Source organism: Rattus rattus, chromosome 4 (assembly GCF_011064425.1).
Source record: "Rattus rattus isolate New Zealand chromosome 4, Rrattus_CSIRO_v1, whole genome shotgun sequence".
NCBI lineage: Eukaryota > Metazoa > Chordata > Mammalia > Rodentia > Muridae > Rattus > Rattus rattus.
Window position 1 is genome coordinate 120,671,625 of NC_046157.1, and position 21,083 is coordinate 120,692,707.

The 21,083-nt window shown below is 36.8% G+C and overlaps 1 protein-coding gene across 5 annotated transcripts in view; it reads left to right on the forward strand.

Moving 5' to 3' along the window:
• The window catches only part of Gulp1 (GULP PTB domain containing engulfment adaptor 1), a 114,699-nt gene that overhangs the window by 58,777 nt on the left and 34,839 nt on the right, over window positions 1-21,083 (forward strand). For all 5 annotated transcript variants that reach the window (XM_032901058.1, XM_032901054.1, XM_032901056.1 and 2 more), the window contains 2 exons: window positions 1,479-1,577; window positions 14,328-14,465. In XM_032901058.1, coding sequence (XP_032756949.1) covers window positions 1,479-1,577; window positions 14,328-14,465 — 237 coding nt within the window. The remainder of the gene's footprint in view (window positions 1-1,478; window positions 1,578-14,327; window positions 14,466-21,083) is intronic.

Below are 21,083 nucleotides of genomic sequence, written 5' to 3' on the forward strand. Positions count from 1 at the left end.
AAAAGTTACCCAGAGACTGCCCCACTTGAGGATCCATCTCATACGCAGCCACCAAACCCAGTCATTCTTGCTGATACCACGAAGTGCTCGTTGACAGGAGCCTGATATGGATGTCTCCTGAGAAGCTCTGCCAGAGCCTTACTGAGTCAGAAAAGGATGCTTGCAGCTAACCATCATGGGGACCCCAATGGAGGAGTTAGAGAAAGAACTGAAGGAAGCGAAGTGGTTTGCCACCCTATAGGAAGAACAACAATATCAAGTAACCAGACCCGCCCAACCCCCCTGAGTTTCCAGGGACTAAACCACCAACCAATGAGTACACATGGAGGGACCCATGGCTCCAGCCGCATATGTAGCAGAGGATGGCATTGTCTGGCATCAGTAGGAGAAGCCCTTGATCATGTGAAGGCTCATTTCCCCAGTGTAGGGGAATGCCAGAGTGTTGAGGTGGGAGAGGGAACATCTTCATGGAAGCAGGGGCATAGGGAAGGGGTGATGGGAGGTGGGGAATGGGATAACATTTGAAATGTAAATACATAAATATCCAATAAAATTAAAAAGAGACATCCCTCTAAATCTGGCATTGTTAGGGAAACAATGGCAGGTACTTCCTCTGGCTGAGAGCAGAATCTATCTAATTTCCTTTTAAAATTTACACAGACCCTAACACAAATGTGCATATGTACTCAAAATGAGTGGAAAGACAGGTCAATACAGCTGTGAAAGTAGGAGAAACCCTTATCCCCACCTTGAAGATGCTTTACTTGTGATTCTAGACCACATCTTACTACTATTGGAGTCACTCCTGTGAAAATTGCCCAGGCTCTTAGCTTTCATTTTTATATGTTGTCTGTGTTATCTCTGTTGGTTTGCCTGATGCAACAGTATGTAACTAGGTAGATATTCAGTTGTGGCAACGTTGTACATTCAACAGTAGGTAATCAACAAATGCTGAGAACTTATTAAAATAAAAAATTAATTATCTCAAAATGAATTAATTTCTACCTATTGCTTTCCTTTGTTGCTGGTGTGCGTTCAACGTTTTTAAATTCCATGTCACAAATGCACGAACAAATCAAATTATGTATTTTTTTTTTTAAAAAAGAAAGATTTCAGCTGGGCTTGGTGCCTTATACTGCAATCACCACACTTCCACACTTGCAAGGCTAAGGCAGTGGATTTTCATAAATTTGTGCCCACCTGGAGCTATATAATGATTTCTAGGCTAGCATAGAATGTTAAAGAGCCTGCCTTAAAAAGAAAAGCTAAGCAAATGAACAAAAACCCAAGGAAAAATTAAAAACAAGTTCCTAAAAATGAATTGGAATTACGAGGAAAATTGTTTTATGAAATGCTTTGTAATGGGCAGTACCTGAATTAATGAATGTCTGCTAAGGACACAAATTCCAAATGTGCAATTATGTTTATTCACCACAGGAATGGAACTATAATTTTGTAAATTTCTTTGTCTTTTGTAGTTTGCAAGACACATCAAAAAATCTGAAGGCCAGAAGATTCCTAAAGTTGAATTGCAAATATCAATTTATGGAGTGAAAATTCTCGAACCCAAAACAAAGGTAAGGCTTGTTTTGAAAGCCATGTTGTCCTACTCTTCAACCAGTTACCATTGCATCTGTTCCCACTGACGTTGAATTTTATTAATTACTTAAAATGGTTTGTTCTTCGTGATTTATTTAAATATGTGTAGGAATTTGGGGAAGGGCACAGCCTTTGGAATCTTGAAGTTGTCTATTCTGCAGCCTGTGTTCCACACCTAATAACTTACATAAAATATATCCAGTAGTAGTTGTACCCATATTTAGAGATTTATTTTTGTTATTAAATTTATGTATTTATTTATTCACTTTACAACCCAATATCAGCCCTTCTTCTCCTCCCAGTGACTCCTTACACAAGTTCTCTGAGAAGAAGTCCCTCTCTGGGTGTTACATCCCCTGCCCCTCACTGGAACTAGGCACATGCTATCCCACTGAGGGCAAGCAAGGTTGTCCATTTAGCAGTGTGGATCCACAGGCAGGTAAGCGGCAGGTCCAGGGACAGCCCCTATTGCAGTTGTTGGGAAACCTGCATGAAGGCCAAGTTACATCTTACACATGTGTGCAGGGCCTAGGTTCAGCCTGTGCTCACTCTTTGATTGGTGATTCAGTCTCTTGGAACCCCCAGTAGTCCAGATTAGTTGACATTGTTGGCCTTCCTGTGGAGTCCACATCCTCTTTGGGTCCCTCAATCTTTTTCCCATCTCCTGAAACTCCATCTAATGTTTGGGTTTCATTCTCTGCATCTTTCCTTTGCCTGCTGGGTGGAACCTCTCATAGGATGGTTATGCTAGGTTGCTGTGTACAAGCACACTGGAGAATCAGTAATGGTGTCAGGGATTGGTTTTTGCCCATGGGATGGGTCTCAATTTGGGGCAGTCATTGGTTGGCCATTCCCTCAGTCTCTGTTTTACCTTTAATTTTGCACATCTTGTAGGCAGCACACATTTTGGGTCTAAGGCTTTGTAGGTGAGTTGCTATCCTTTTCCCTCTTGACCACTTCAGAATCCATATCCTCCACTGCTTGGAATATCAGCGAGATTCACTCCTATAGACCTTCTGGGGCTTCTCACCATCCAAGACCTTTGGTATGTCCTAGAGAATGCCAGCCCCCGCTCCAACTGATCTCCCTTCTCTCTCCCCTGCTCTCCCTACATATGATCCCCCATACATGCTCCCCTACACATTCCCTCTTCTATCCAGTCCCCTTATTCTATCAACCTCAAGATTCCTATTCACTTTACATGAAAGATGTATATGGTATGATTTGCTGGGTGTGAAGGAAGACAAAATCTGTGCAATGTATTAAAATGTCCTGCCTTAGATACAACTGTTTCATATATGCTTTCTAGGACTGATAACAAAATGACAAAGGCTGGGTATCTTAAACAATAGCAATTTATTTCCTTCAAAGTTGTGGGCCTAGAATCCCAATTTCAATATCCACACATCCACAAGCTCAGTTTCTTCCTTGTCTCGGATGGTTGGCTGCTATAGCTTACCCTGTACACTACACTTCATATTCTTTGTCTGTCTGGGCTTTTCTTTGCTTGTTTTGTTTTTAATAAGGACATGAGCTTTAACTTAGGATCACAAAATGTCTTTATTTAAACTAAATTAGTTAAATAATTCCTTTATCTCCAATTAAAAGCAAACCTTAAGACAAATAGTTTTATATATTAATTATATAATATATTTATATAATTATAAGTAATTGATAATATGTCATATATAAATTTATATATAATTGCATATTAATACATATTAATTGTATACAATAATTGATTTCATTATAACATTTTCATACATGTGTACAGTGTATTTTGGTTATAGTTACTTCAATTGCCTTTTCTTGGTTCCTTCTTACTTGCAGTGTCCCCTTCCTTTGCCTACTCAGACCTCCTTTTACTTTCATCTTTCTTTGTTCTCAAAGGGTGTTATTTTTATTGCTTACAGAAATTGGATGAAGCGATATTCACTTTATCAGTTGGTATCCACCTGAAGCTATGATCACTCTCTTCACCATAGACTTTCCACTGCTCACGAGATCTGTGTTAGGTCTTACATAGGTATTCACAGCTGCTTTGAGCTCAGCGTGCAACAGGCATGTCATACCCAGAGCCTTGGTATCCCACAGTCTCTCCACCCTTTCCTGCACGGTTCTCTTTTTTTAATTAGATATATTTCTTTACTTAGATTTCAAATGTTATTTGCTTTCCCAATTTACTGTGCATAAGCTCCCATCCCCTGCCCCTCCCCCATAGGGTATTCCCCATCCATCCCCCTTACTGCCTGCCTCCCATATTCCCCTGGACTGGGGGTCCAATCTTTCTTGGCAGGACCAAGGGCTTCCCCTTCCACTGGGGCCCCAACAAGGCTATTCTCTGCTACATATGCAGTTGGAGCCCTGGGTCAGTCCATGTATAGTCTTTCGGTAGTGGTTTAGTCCCTGGAAGTTCTGGTTGGTTGGCATTATTGTTCTTATATTGTTGCAAGCTTCTTCAACTCTTTCAATCCTTCCTCTAATTCCCCCCACGGGGGTCCTGTTCTCAGTTCAGTGGTTTGCTGCTAGCATTGACCTCTGTATTGGACATGCTCTGGATGTGTCTCTCAGGAGATATCTATATCCAGTCCCTTTCAGCATGCATTTTTTAGCTTTATCAATCTTATCTAGTTTTGGTGGCTGTATGTGTATGTATGTGTATGTGGCTGTATGTGTATGGCCACATGTGGGGTAGGCTCTGAATGGCTGTTCCTTGAGTCACTGCTCTAAATTTTGCTTCCATATCCCCTCCTATGGATATTTTTCCCCTTTTTAAGGAGTGGGAGCATCCGCATTTTGATCATCCTTCTTCTTGAGTTTCCTGTGGTCTGTGGATTGCATCTTGGGTAATTCGAGCTTTTTGGCTAATACCCACTTATCAATGAATCCTGCAGGGTTCTTAAATCCTTTCTTCTCCATCTTCTGTAAGGCTCCCCGAGTCCTCAAGGGAAAAATATAAATGTATAATTACAAATGAGCACTCAAGAGTTACTTTTCCTCATAATTTTACTTTCTAAATGAATACAGTATTATATAGCTATATAAGTCCATATAGCTACCACTCCACTGCAGAAAATAAGCTTTTATGGCTTAAACTGACAGCACTAATCTATGGGCAAAACATAGCTTTTTAGGAGGTAATTTAATGGTGCATGTGTCCATTTAGCAAACAACAGCAGTATTTTCCTCATTAGGACTTAGAACTTCCATGGCTATGGGCTTTGACCAGGTTTATAGTACTAGAAAGGAATTACCTCCTGTGGTGCAGACTTCAGATCCAATCAGAAAAATGTTTGATTTTCTCTGTAATGTAGACTTGGTACAATTGTACCAGTGGGCTCATCTTGCCTGTCCAGTTGGTACTTCAGCATGCAAAGGTTGCAATAACAAAGACTTCGTAATTATACCTTAGCAACCTGCATAGCATCTGCTGGTACTATGAGAACAAGCCAGAAGGATTGAAGCTCCCAGCAAATTTCCAGATTGATATGTTCATATAGTGAGAGTGAAACATCTTCAGCCATAGGGTCTTACCATTTAGTTCTGCTGGACAACAAGCCACAGTGGTAATTGTTTATTTGGGGGTTCTCAGGGAAATCCTTGACCAACAATTCACAGAGATGTACTCTTTCTCTGATTCAGGGATTTTTATTTAGTAATCTCTGTCTTCTGGGAGCAGCTATATCTACATATGTAGGGTTCTTTCATTTAAACTCATTGTTTTTACATTTCACTTTTGTTTTACCAATTGCCAGGCTTCCTTGTGGCATATTCATACGCTGTAGTTTTAGTTGATTTTCTCTTAGAACTCCTTCGTTTCCTCCATATCCCTATTACTCTCTCCGTTCAATTATTGCCACCCCTAACATTTCCCTTGAAAATAGAAAGGTTGAAATAATAGTGTATATTTTCTAGTCAAATAAGTCGTGAATCAGAGAGTACTCACAATAATTCACCATCCTGATCAATGAGGTTTAAAGGGCAAATGTAAATATGGTAAAAGAGATTCTCTAACCAGGTATGACTAGACATATGCTTTATTTGGATATGCTGTGATGAGCTGATGCCCATCATTGGTTAAAGCATAGCTGTGTGGAATTGGCTGAAGTCGCACTGTTTATTATATGTATTGTGTATTGTTAGTCTGTACATACTTTTAACATGCTGTTTGTTAGGTAAGAAATAAAATAGACAACTTCAATTTCATGAGCTCCTTCTGATTTCAGTAAACATTTCCAATATAATCATAGTTAACCATACTGAAAATTAGCTCTTCAGGGAGAATTAAGGGCACTCGGAATAATTTCATTGCAATTATTTGACAAAGTTGCAAAAATGAAGTCTAAGGCCCCACATTGCCTAAATTTACTTCTCAAGATTTATTTTATTTTATGTAAATGGGTGTTTGGCCTGCCCATGTGTCTCTGTGCCACCGCCTGAATTCATGGTGCAGATAGAAGCCAGAAGAAATCTTTGGATACATGAAACTAGAGTTTCAGATGTTTGTGACCTCAATGCCAAGGCTGGAAATCAGACTTGGGCCTTGTGGAAGAGCATTAAGTGACTTAACTACTTGGTCATTTCTTCAGCCCTGTAATCCTAATCTTTGGATGCATTTGTAAATAGTTGAGAGATTATAGCATGGATGAGCATGTAGCTTCTCTTCCTAGATTCAATGTTATAGAATAATGATGTCCTTTTCAAATTCAAGGGATGAATTTAAGGCTTATTAATACACCGCGTTGTGTTTTCCTACTTCTCTGTCTTGGTTGAACAGCAAATAAATAAAGGGGTCGACTGCAGCTGTTGCAGTACGACTGCTGCTGAGGAGCTAAAGTCAAAGTAGAGAAGCGATGGAGAGTGGAAGTAGGAGTCCATTGCACTATGAAGCATATGCAATTTGCTTATATAGAAGGTAATAGAAGTGAGGCTCATTTAACCTGCCTTGGCTGAGAAAAGTCCATTAGGCAAATGGCAGGCACAAAAAGCCCAAGAAAGAAATAAGCTCAGAACACCGCTATGACATATGTGTAACCAGTATCTTGCAATCTTCTTAGTTCCAATCAGTGGACACTTAGGATGATCTAAAATCTTCCTTCTTATGTTCTTAATATTTAGGAAATACAAATATGACTAAATAGTGTATGAACAGATAATTTCTTTAGTCTCCTCAGTTGAATAATAATGTTATATTCTTAGAAATATACAAAATTTGAAAACTTAAGACACATTTTGTCAGTCACTATTAATATGTGCAATGGATCTGTCCATGTGTAATCCTGAGGAAGAGTGAATGCAAATCGGTGTCTTCAGCAGGAGATGAGAAAAACTGGGGTTGTACATTATAACTTTTTATTTAAACTGTTAGGTGCTACATGATTTTAATCTGCCTTTCACAAGAAAGCGTGTCTATAGACAAACAATGTTGAAAAGTTCTAGAAAAGATTCTAACAGGTAGTTCAGATACCATGTCTTTCTTGTTCCTCTTTCTTGTTTTTTAGCCACTTGGTGTAAGCAGTTTCTTTCAGTTGGTCTGAGCTGCTTCACCCAGCTTTTGATTTTTCACCCAGGAATGCAGAGACATTTTTCATTTAATTAGTAAATATGAAAATAGAAATACAGCAACAACAAGAACAACAACAATAAGGTAATAGGAAAGAGGGAAGAAAGGAAGCATGTTAATAGTTGATTACTGTCCAATAAAAAAATCAAAATAGACTTTAAAATCAGTTTTATTTTAGAAGAAAATGGAGGAAAGGCAGGATGGACAGGAGTCTGGACAATGTTTACCTGTTGTTATTCTTGTTATTGGATAACCCTCTTTTCTGCTATTGAGGACCCCTCATTGCCAGTCTGTCATTCTCTTTCCTAATCTGTTACTGTCAAAACTCGATACTTTTCACATTTAGTAAAATGTCGGTACAACAGAGTTTGATGAAACAACCTTGGTGAATTAAGTTTTGAACCTTCTAGACAGCCTTACTCAGATCATTGATATCAATGTTCATCCTAGTCCCAGACTTTTAGCTCAGATGTTGAAAAGCCATTCTTCCAAAGGGATTATTTTACGCTCTCCTCAAAAGTAAGTTTTATGAAGCTCATGGCAACGAAGGCTATTCATGCCTATTCCTCGCCAATCTGAAAAACAATCTTGGGATTTTAAAATCTCTGTTATCATCTTGTAATTTAATTTTATTACATCTGTCACGAGAACAACTACCATTTATGTCTGTGCTACATAAGAACATGTAACCTTGGCTATATGAACATACAGGAAGACTTGACTGTGTGTACACACAGAAGACTTGACTGTATGCACACATAGAAGACTTCATTGTATGTGCATTTAGGAAGGTTTAACCATATACATTATGGAAGATTGGAATGAGCGTACATGTAGAAAGTGTCATTTTTTATTCCATAGAAAAAATAAAAGACACTCAAAGTAGGGAGTTACAAGGCTCTGTTAAACTTTAGTGTCCCCAGAACATTGTCACAAGGTTGATGCTTAGAGTCATCCTGTGCCTCTGAGACATGTGGTATGTGTGTGAGAGAGAGAAGAGGTGAGAGGAGGGAAGAAATACCTACTACAGGAAACACTAACACATGGATTATAAACCACTACCTTAAGAGAGATAATGAATCTGATAATAAAAATCACTTAATTTAGATTGAAACGTATGAAAAAGGTCAAGTAAACACGAGGCGTTTACATTTATTTATAGTTATACATGAAAGAGGTAGGATTGAAAATACATTATTAATCTAAGATGGCCTTTCTTTATACAAAGTATATTTCTTTTATATTTGGGTGGATATAGTTGAAATAAATGCAATCTCTGTAAGAGTTAGCACCTATTTTTTTTTCATTTTATTTGATTGTTCTCCAAATGGAGAGTATATGGTTCACAAACAGGTCGCACAGAGGGAAATATGCATTGATCTTTTTTGTGTAGCTGTAATAAAAAGGTACGGATTATAAAACATATGTGTTTTCTCACTGTATGTTGTTGTTCCCTAATCTCTTTATTGGGTCTCAAAAAATAGTTCTAGGTCTAATATACATGAATTTTGTCACAAAATGGACTAACTATTAAAAAAAAGTAGCTTATCATACAAGAGGCTCTGAGTTCAATCTCTAGTACAAAACCAAAATCAAAGCAAAATAAACACAAAAGGTATCACAAGAGAAGGAAGTTATGCTCCTCAGCTGCAGGATTGAGAACTACAGATGAGAGAGTGTACAATCACGTAAGAGCCAGGGAAGGACAGCCCCATCATCCCCCAACATTGGATTCAGGGTAACAAAGATGAAATATAGATTTTAGTAAGTAATAATTCAGGAGTGTTGGAGGGGAGGCATTAGCAACATGGAAGTTTGAGCTGATTAAGGCATATTAAATATAAGGCTGAGTGTGCACATGCGCTGTGTGTGTGTGTGTGTGTGTGTGTGTGTGTGTGTGTGTGTCTTTCATTCAAGAAACCAGAGCATTGGTCAGGCAGCTAGGAATGTGAACAGATTTATGGTTATAAATCTGCTACACTCAGCTACCTTGTCGTCTTTGGTAGGAAGATGAATTTTTGTGTTGGTGTGATAAAATACTACAACAAAAGCAATGTATGGGAGAATTTTAGTCACAATTTCTGTTACAGTCCATAATGGAGGTGAAAGCAAGGCAGCAGGAAGAGTCTTGAAGCATCTGGTGACATTATATCCTCAGGAAGAAAATGATGAAGGCATGTTTATGTTCAACTTCCTTCTCTACTTTATTCATTCTACAATATTCTTCCCAAGGAATGATCTTACCCACAACTAACATGGGTCTTCTCACATCAATTAATGAAACCAATATAATCCCTACTGGTACAGAGGCCAGTTTCCTAGGGTGATTCTGGGGTTATCTCAAGGTGACAACATAAACCATCACTCCAACACCAACAAATATTAAGATAATTCCTAATACAACCATTACCTTCTGTGACTACACTGGTTGTTAGGTGAATGAAAGATGGCATATTCTGCCACTATCTATGAAAAGTATATGTTTTTCATGTTTTATGTAATTTATATAAAAGTAAATAGGAATAATAAGTCATTTTCTGGACTATATAATGATAATTCCTTATGTATCACAAACATGATTATGAGCTCCCTACACCCAAATCCCTTGGGGAGAGAGCTGGACCCTCAGAAGTATGGACACTCCTGAGAATTCAGAGGAGACTACTCTCTGCCCACATTCCTGACCCAAGGGGAAATTGCCTAGTGCCATCTGTGCCCCCTGGGCACAGGAACCTAAGAGTAGTCAGAAACAGGATTCTTCCAGTTCCTGCCTGCACTGAAAGCTAAAAGCCAGCCACCAGGAGCACCTACACACCTGAGAACTCCAAATAGGGTGGACCAGAAAAGAAAGTCCTCCCTTCACATAATAGTCAAAACACCAAATGCACACACACACAAAAAGAATATTAAAAGCAGTAAGAGAAAAAGGTCAAGTAACATATAAAGGCAGACCTATCAGAATCACACCTGACTTCTCGCCAGAAACTATGAAGGCCAGAAGATCCTGGACTGATGTCATACAGACCCTAAGAGAACACAAATGCCAGCCCAGGCTACTGTATCCTGCAAAACTCTCAATTAACATAGATGGAGACACCAAGATATTCCATGACAAAACCAGAATTACACAGTATCTTTCTACAAATCCAGCCCTACAAAGGATAATGGATGTAAAGCTCTAACACAAGGAGGGAAACTATTGTAATCTCCTTGCAATGAAACCAAAAGAAGAGAGAGACACAAAAACATAATTCCAACTCTAACAATGAAAATAACATGAAGCAACAATTACTATTCCTTAATATCTGTTAACTTCAGTGGACTCAATTCCCAATAAAAAGACATAGACTAACAGACTGAATATATAAAGAGGACCCAGCATTTTGCTGCATACAAGAAACACACCTCAGAGACAAAGACAGATACTTCCTCAGAGTAAAAGGCTAGAAAACAACTTTCCAAGCAAATGGTCCGAAGAAACAAGCTGTAGTAGTCATTCTAATAACTAATAAAATCTCCTTTCAACCAAAAGTCATCAAAAAAGATAAGGAAGGTCTCTGCATACTCATCAAAGGAAAAATCCACCAAGATGAACTCTCAATTCTAAATATCTATGCTGCAAATGCAAGGGCACCTACATTCCTAAAAGAAACCTTACTAAAGCTCAAATCACACACTGCACTTCACACAATAATAGTAGGAGATTTCAACATCACCCTCTCATCAGTGGACAGATCATGGAAACAGACATTAAACAGAGACATAGAGAAACTAACAGAAGTTATGAACCAAATGGATTTAATAGATATTTATAGAACATTTCATCTTAAAACAAAAGGATATACCTTCTTCTCAGCACCTCATGGTGTCTTGTCCAAAATTGACCTTATAATTGGTCAAAAAACTAAGCCTGATAAACAACTTTGGCAAAGTGACTGGGCATAAAATTAACTCAAATAAATAAGAAGCCTTCCTCTACTCAAGGGATAAACAGGCTGAGAAAGGAATTAGGGAAATGACACCCTTCACAATAGTCCCAAATAATATAAAATAGTTCAATGTGACTTTAACCAAGTAAGTGAAATATCTGTATAATAAGAATTTCAAGTCTTTGAAGAAAGAAATTGAACAAGATCTCATAAAATGGAAAGAACTCCCATGCTCATGGTTTACCAGGATTAATATAGTAAAAATGGCCATTTTGCCAAAAGCAATCTACTAATTCAATAGTATTCCCATCAAAATTCCAACTCAGTTCTTCATAGAGTTAGAAAGAGCAATTTGAAAATTCATATTGAATAACAAAAAACCCTAGATAGCAATAACTCTATTCAACAATAAAAGAACTTCTGGGGGAAATCACCATCCCTGACCTCAAGCAGTATTACAGAGCAATAGTGATAAAACTGTATGATATTGGTACAGAGACAGGCAGGTAGGTCAATGGAATAGAATCGAAGACCCAGAAATGAACCCACACATCTATGGTCACTTGATCTTTGACAAAGGAGCTAATACCATTCAATGGAAAAAAGATATCAATTTCAACAAGTGATGCTGGTTCAACTGGAGGTCAGCATGTGGAAGAATGCAAATCAATCCTTTTTTATCACCCTGTACAAAGCTAAAGTCCAAATGGATCAAGGACCTCCACATCAAACCACATACACTCAAACTATTAGAAGAAAAAGTGGGGAAGAGTCTTGATCATATGGGCACTGGGGAAAATTTCCTGAAGAAATCACCAATGGCTTATTCTCAAATATCAAGAATTGACAAATGGGACTTCATAAAACTGCAAAGTTTTTGTAAGGCAAAGGACACTGTCATTAGGACAAAACAGCAACCAACAGAATGGGAAAATATCTTTACCAATCCTACATTTAACAGAGGGCTAATTTCCAAGTACACAAAGAACTCAAGAAGTTAGAGTCCAGAAAGCAAATAACCCTATTTAAAAATGGTGTACAGAGCTAAACAAAGAGTTCTCAGGTGAGGAATATTGAATGACTGAGAAGTACCTAAAGGAATGCTCAACATCCTTAGTCATGAGGGAAATGCAAATCAAAATAGTCCTGAGATACCACCTCATGCCAGTCAGAATGGCTAAGAATAATAACTTAGGTTACAACAGATGCTGGCGAGGATGTGGAGGAAGAGGAACACTCCTCCATTGTTGGTGGAATTGCAAACTGGTTCAACCACTCTGGAAATCAGTCTGGAGTTTCTTCAGAAGATGGGACATTTCACTCCCTGAGGACCCAGGTCTACTTTTCCTGGGCATATACCCAGAAGATACTTGAAAATATAACAAAGACACATGCTCCACTGTTCATAGCAGCCTTAGTCAGAAGCTGAAAAGAACCCAGATGCCCTTCAACAGAGGAATGGATACATGAATGAGAAAATGTGGTATATCTACACAATGGAGTACTACTCAGCTATCAAAACAATGACTTCATGAAATTCATAGGCAAATGGAATGAGCTAGAAAATATCATCCTAGTGAGGTAAGCCAGTCACAGAAAAACACACAAGGTATACACTCACTGATAAGTGGATATTAGCTCAAAAGCTCGAATTACCCAAGATACAATCCACAGACAACATGAAGCTCAAGAAGAAGCATAACCAAAATGAGAATGCTTCACTCCTTCTTAAAAAGGGGAACAAAAATATTCATAGTAGTAGTAGGCAAAGTTTGGAGCACAGCCTGAAGGAACAGCCTTTCAGAGCCTGTCCCACATGTGCTCTAAATATATACAGCTACCAAAACTAGATAAGATTAATTAAGCTAAGAAGTGCATGCTGACAGGAACTGGACATAGAGGTCAACTGAGAGACACAGCCAGAGCATATCCAATACAGAGGCGAATGCTAGCAGCAAACCATTGAACTGCAAGTGGGAACCCCATTGGAGGAAGTAGAGAAAGGGGTGAAAGAGCTGAAGGGACTTGCAACCCCCTTAAGAACAACAATGCCAACCAACCTGAGCTTCCAGGGACTAAACCACTATGGAAAGTCTATACATGGACTGACCCGTGGCTTGAACTGCTTATGTAGCAGAGGATGGCCTTATTGGGCACCAATGGAAGGAGAAGCCCTTGGTCCTGCCATGCTTGGACCCCAGTGTAATGGAATGTTTTGGGGTGTGGGAATGGGGTGGATGGGAAGTGGAACACCCTTATAGAAGAAGGGGAGGGGTTTGGGTTAGGAATCTTATGTCCAGGAAACCGGGAAAGGCAATAACATTTGAAATGTAAATAAAAAATATCTAATTAAAAAAATGAAAATATACCCATAATAAAAAATTAACATGATTGTATACTAGCTATCAGCATGGCTCAGGGCTGTTATTTGATTGACTATTTGTATTAAAACAAAAATATGTGTCAATGTGAATATTATTAGGAAAAATAAAGAAAGTACATGTATGTCCGAGACCTACATGGTCATTGTTTATCTAAATATTAAGGGTAAGAAAGAGAAAATGCACTCATCAATATCCTATTGTCAAAATGAAGAATATGGAAGTCAGAGGGAGACAGACTTTTAGAGAAGAGATCGGTAAGGTAGTCGAATTGAAGATAGGTAATAGGCTAGATATGATTAATATAGGTTACATGCATGTATGAACTATCATAATGAAGCCAATTATTCAGAAAACCATGCCTGGCTATTACTGCGTCTTGAGGAACTTGTGCATAGGTGATTCTGTTCTAGACTACAATCTTTGTTACTGTGAGAATCATAAAATACAAGGGATTTTACAGAATTTGGTCTGTTTCTATAAACTTTGAAACAACTTTTAATCTTTTGCAGCTCAATATTCTCTTAGGCAAATGTTCACATTTTAAAGAATATTTTTGCTTGTTTGTTTGTTTTACGATTCTTTGTAGCTCAGAAAGCCAGTGAAGCTCTGATCCTCTTCCATCCAGCATGTGTTGCTGTACATGCCATTGCAGTGAGCATCTTAATTCAACCTTGAATCAGGAGTTCCACATCCATTTTGTATTCGTTATATTTGAGGCATGTGCAAGGGTATGAGCAGAACTTGAGAAATGTATACTATACTTTCAGAACCGTAAGATATATTATTAACACAGCTGACATTTTAGAATGTGGAAGAAAATATCATCAACCGTATTTTCATTCTTATTCACAGGAAGTTCAACACAACTGCCAGCTTCATAGAATATCATTTTGCGCAGATGATAAAACCGACAAGAGGATTTTTACCTTCATATGCAAAGATTCCGAGTCAAACAAACATTTGTGTTTTGTGTTTGACAGCGAAAAGTGTGTAAGTATGCCAGATGTTTCAGGGTGGCTCTTTTGCTTTTACAAGCCGTAGATCGTCTTCTTTCCCACACTAACAAAGTATGTGGAAGTGAACAAGGCCTGCAAACACTTAACTGCACTAATGAATTCATCCTGTCAAGAGAACAGGCTTCAGGATTCATCCTAACTAAATCTCAAGTTCATTAGCAAATGCCTGCATGCAAATTTCTTTCTTTAGAGCATCACGGCTACTTTTATTTGTTTGCATCAATCTCAAAATAATTTAGTTTATTTTAAATTTTTATCTAAAAATTACCGAGTAACATCTGCATGATGCAAAGAGGAATAGTAAGCAAAATGAGTCTTTCTGGAATACGATGAATTTAGTGAAGTCAGATATTTTAATCTAAGGAACAAATGCTATTTAACTTCTTAAAATTTTCCAACTCTTTGAAAATTGGTTTCTGAAGTTTATTATTCAGAACATTTCATATAACATAAATAATAATGTTGAGTCCCCTTCCGAGTGTGTGTTCTCATGTGCATCGTGCATGTGCGTGTGCTGTGAATGAAAATTTGAAGTTCTTAGCAAGTAAGGACATTTAGGAAATTCTGAGTCATGACCCAATTTCTTAATCATCCAACATCTTAAGGAAAATCCTGTTCTTGCTTACAAGTGTAAGCTAATGTTATTCATAACTAAGTCTGAGTTCTGTTATAAAACCTAAGATGTGAGCACATATTGCAGTCATTAATGGTGTCAGGAGACAAACATCCAACCTCAGCTACACTTTTTGATTAAAATGAAAATAGAACTCAACTCATTTAGATTCCATTTTAGCCTTGTTCTCAAAAATAGAAAATTAGTAATATCTTTCCCGTTTTTATCATATGGTCTTTTTGACAATCAATTTATTTCATATCTATTTCTTCCATCAGGTAGATAACAGATGCCCAGTAATTTTATCTTCTGATGCAAAATACAATGTTGACATTTACCCAAAGTAGCTAAGTTATTTTTGTATCATTTAAATTTTATAACTTTTAATAATCAAGTTCCCATGGTGGCTATGTAGCAGTATAAGATCTATTCATAATTTTTTAAAAAATACCGAACATCTCATCTGAAAAATATATGTAAGCAGTGAAAGTCAGAATTCTGTAGACAAGAAGGAACTTCATATGGTGACCACATTAGTTTTGAAATTTATCTCATTGCACAAACGCACCATTGTTACATTTTCCTATGCTTTCACAACATGTTATTTGCTGTTAATTTTGTTTGTATGACTGAGAATATTAAAGCTAATGTTCTTAAAATAATTTTTATTTTAAGATGCTATACTCTTTTACAGTATATATCAAAGTAGTTAACTTAATTTTCTTTCATTCATTGCCTTTAACTTGGAAATCAAGTTAATTGGAATTCTCTGAAGTAATTCACAATTAAAATTCATAATAAGTTTTAGCATTGTTATTGTTTTGTGCTGATTTATAATGTTTCCTTGATACCCATCTAAATCTGTTGTATGATCATAAGGCAAAAGTGTGTTTCTCATAGAGCTACTTCACGTAGTAAAAAGTATACTTTTTTTAATCTCATGGAAGTTTTATTAGAACTTAATTGTTGGACTTATATGAAAGGCAAACAAACTATAAATATCAGTAGCTGCCTTTAGGAAAAGAATGGGAAGAATGAAGGGATAAAACTCTGTCATTTGAGTTACTGATAAGAAGGACATCTAAAGTATCAGGGAAGCCCAAAGTGTTGGCAAAAGTATACTTAGAAAAAAGATAAAAAGAAAAATAAAACTAATAATGCTTTTGTAAGTAATTCACAAAATGGGCTGACTGATGTTGTTCAGTCCGTTACTGCACAGGATCCTGAAATGCTGGGAAAGGAAGATGTACTACCTCCTTAAAGAAATAATTATTCTATCTCTTCAACAGGGTTTAAGGCAAAACACATTTTCCTATGGGTTGAATACTTTTTCCCAAAATTACTTTGTTTTTTTAGGCTTGGAAATATTTAATAGTAGGAAAAAAGACAAGTCAACATGGAAAGTATTGAGAGGCAATCAAGTTTTAGATGTTAGAAAGAATTGAACATTACATGAAAAACCATGACTCTCTATGCATGTAACAGAAACCTCAAAGTACTCAACCAAGTACTCTGAGGAATGCAAAGAGGAGTGGGCAAATCCACAATTACACAGAAAGCTTTCTAATGGATATAAGACGTAATGGTTAATTTACTGGGTACTTCTTACATGAGTGTGAAATACATACAAGTACTTTTTACATACATTCTGTAAAGCTATCAAAATGAGTAATAAATTTGATGAATCATATACATAAAACAAAGGTTTTTTTGTACCCGGTAGATTAAAGATTTTTAAGCATCCATGAGACATTCATTAAGCGTGTATTACTATGCACCCACTCCAGTGGAAAGACAATAATGACAATGACAATAATAGTTACCACCCATTGTCTTAGGAACGTGGCTGGTAAGAGTAAAATGGATGAGTATTATTGTGGATTTAGCAACAGCTCTTAAAATATAGTTGGCCGTGTGTACTGACTTTCTATATTCTTTGACATAGCAATTATCATTCTGATTATCTTAAGTGAATTCTATTAGATATAGGAGGAGACAAACAGAATTATGAGAAAATAGTAGAAAAGCATATGCCAAAAGGATAGAAGCTAGTCAAGCATGCCAAAACAATTCAAGAGAATATCAATTGCTATTAAAATGAAATTAGCAGGGCATACAAAAAAAAGTGCTTTAAAGGCTAGAAAAGCACAACATTAAATCGGTACATTTCATGCAACTGTTTAAGGAGTCCAAAGTATCCCATTCGAGAAAGAGTTATAAACTACCTTTTATGATTTAAAACAAAAGACAAAAAGAAAAAAGAAAACTTATACCTCCTACCTTCCATTTTATGTTTTTTTATTACATCCATCTTTGTAACATTCTATTCCATCGTAAACTATCTAAAAATACATTTGTACTAAACTCACATAATTTTTGTACAATAGCAACCCAGCCTTTTCAACCTTTTAAAAAAAGACTATTTACATAAATGCTTATATTTAGCCCTATAAATTAAAGTAATTTTCACAAATAAATAAATAAATGACAAATTATGAGCCAATAAATATATACAGATAGTTTCAATCAAAGCAGTAGAGTTATAAATTATGCTCTTTTTATTTCTTTGGAGTAATTGTAGTGTGCACGGTGCTCTGCTGCAGATACCAAACATGACTTCACATTCAAAGTCTCAAATATCATTGATATTTAAATTTCTTAAATAAAATTAGTCCGTTCTGTGTAACTGACAGATGTCTGGAAGAAGAAACTCACCAGAGCAGTGTACTGAGAGCAGCTGATGAATATGGTTTCATTTATTCTTTTTCTGTGAAGGTTGCTATTGTGCAATAGACTTCTAAAAGAAATGACAAACTAAGCGAAGCCTGGGAGAAGATGCTTGCAAACTTCAAAGGATAGAGAGGACTAGCATCAAGAACGCTCGGTGTTCTATAGCATATAACCCATCAATATAGAAAATGGGCAAATGACATTTCATTGAAGAAAAGAATCTATAGATAAGAAATAAGTATGTGAAAGATATTTCATGGTGGTGTTTATTAGGAAAACATAGTTTGAAAGTCAGACAGAGACATTACCCCACAGTTATCCAAAGGGCTAAGCCTCCAAATGCTGATGAGAATATGGAAACTCATTGTAGCTGCTGGGATAAACAGCCCCTGAGTCTTAAGAAACTTAATATGCAACTCTTGTGAACATTTTGGAAATTCACAGCACAGAAACCTATGCTTAAAATATTCCCAGAAAGACAAACCTAGTAATATTTACGTATGCATACATATGTATATGCTTGCCTGATATAGCACATTGCTAATGGCTCCAACCTACAATCATCCTTTAAAGTGGATTAATAAGCATTCTTATTAATCTCAACCTCAGAACACTACTTAGCAGTGAAAAAGAATGAGCTGTCAGAGCCTGATGGCTCTCTGTAGCATTCTAAAAAAGACAAAATTATAGAAAGGAGCAAATTGATGCTTGCTGATGGTCTGAGAAGTGAGACTAGGCTGGGGAAGAGTGACAAGGTGAAGGATTATTGTCAAGCAATTTCTGCATTTTGGTCATATTATCCAGATTATAGCTATGATTTGTACTGTAGTTTTTGAGGCATAGTACCATGGTAAGGTCAGGATACAGATTAACATGAAATGCCTATGCAAATTTGTATAATTTAAGGTAAATCTAAAACAATCACAAAAAGATGATGACCTATTTGAAGCCAAATTGCTGGGGACAATAGCATCATCACAGGGTTGCTGAGGAAGTCAGTGATAGGGACTTTGGTGATTGAAGTGGCAAAGGTTGCAAAAGGGCAATTATTTTTTTTTTCTTTCCTAACTCTTGGCTCTTCTGGGCCAGAAACTGCTGGCCCCTGGAGATTAACACCCTCTGTTTAACAGCAGGGTCTGGAGATAAAGAAGTTAGTTTATTTGGGCTCTTTGTTCTTTTATTCAGAAGCCCCTCCCTGAGGCTCCGAGTTTTGTTAACTCATTGAGAGCCAGATGAAGTCACACATGCGGAAAGAAAATCTTTTACTCAGGCAATATGCACAGGGATATACACATTCATACATACGTACACTCTAGTCAGCCCGAGCAACTGTCTATCTGCTCTACACATGTTCATACGTATTTGCATGCATACGTATGTATATATAGACAGATGTATACGCATATACTTTTAGATTGATGGGGCAGAGCCCCCCACCTCAATCCCCAAAGCCACCCACATACATTTGGTGAGTGGATGTGGCAGAGCCCCAGATGCCAAACCTTTATTCCTTTCCTCTGGCCTTTTTATATTTTTTTAGACAAAAGTTCTTTAGAAAACTTCCTCAGAGATAAGATGTTACACAAAAGGGGAGTTACAGAAGGATGTTGATAGTAAGTTCAAAGCAGTGTTTCATTCTATAAGCTCATTATAAGTTCAAAGCAACAGGTTTACATGACCTTGCTTTATCATAGTGCACACATGTGGGTTCATCCTTGGATCTGACCTAGAATGAATGTTTTTCCTTGATCACTAATTTGTCCCAAGTTTATTTTCTTTATAGTGTAATTGTGAAAGCTCATAGTCTTTCTTATTATGCAGCCTTTATTTGCTATTCTATGAGTTATGGGCACATTCTATTCTTGATCCTGACTTTAGTCCATTTTTCTGGCAACAGATAATACCACCTCCCAAAAGTTTCTTTCTAAAATTATCAAACCAGGAATTCGATATGGTCATTAATTCTTCTAAGCAGCATTAATTCAAGAAAGTTCATCTTCATATTGATTTCAAGGAAATTATCTCAATAGGGTGACCTGATGCCTATGAATCATTAAACTGTGTAATAGTGATCTGAAAAGACATATTAGCATAAGAAGCAATACTGGCGTGAAGTCTCATGATACCTTGCCTCTCAGAGCTCACCCATCATAGGCCCTGGGAAAAAAATGATGGGCCACCTCTAGGAAAATCACCTGTTAGCCTTAGCCTCTCCTAGATGGCTCCTGACACCAAATTTTCCTCTTATTTTAAAGAAATACATACCTTGTAGATTCACTGATGACAGCAGACCCACAAAACTAAGCAGGGACACACACCTTTAGTTTCAGCACGTGGAAGGCAGAGCAGGCAGACATCTCTGTGAGTATCAAGCCAACTTTGTCCACATTTTTGGATATCCAGGGCTATGCAGTGTGAGCCTACCTCAAAACAACAAAGCAAAACCCCGTGATTTTCAGTTTCTTTCTAATTTAGATAAAGGCTTAAGTTACTATACTATGGCTTGCAGTTCCCTTTACTGGTTAAAGCCTGCTATGTTAATAAAATTTTAGACTTATGCAACTTCCACTAATTATCTGTTAAAAAAATGTGTTATTTTCAAGATACACATGTATCATTAGTTCCTATCCCACCTAATATGTTTATAGTGGAAATTTTTATAATAAGTTCTTATGGTTATATTTCATGTTACAAGTTTTTGAAATTCTATTTTAAATTAGTATTCTTTTGTTCATTATATATCACTGTGTTACATTAGGTGAAAAATAAATTTTCTAGTTCAATAATCCACCCTAACATGGTTTGCTAACAATCAAATCTGAAAGCTGAGTTAATTTCCTTCGTTTTTTTAAAAAAAATCATAAATTGTGGATCAGATTCTTGAGCTTCTAAACATGATTGAGTTACCTCATTCTGACAAAGCCTGTCTGTAAGCCATAAAAATCACTTTAGCTAATAATATTACTGGAGATCTGTTTACAATAAGACTGACATTTACTATTTTGATCTAAGTATATAAAAGTTGTTCAATTTCTAGAAATGTTTAGGACTGACTGTTGATATGTTCATAATGCTGATTGGATAGGAAAATAAAATTCAGTCTTGCTTTACTTTTTAAAATAGCTTAAAAGTATAAGGAATGAAGATCAGTCAGTAGCATGCTTTCCTAGCTGTTGTGAGGCCTGGTTTTTATTTTCCAGCACTCCATACATCTAATAAAGAGGTCAATGTCTTTAATATCAGTACTCT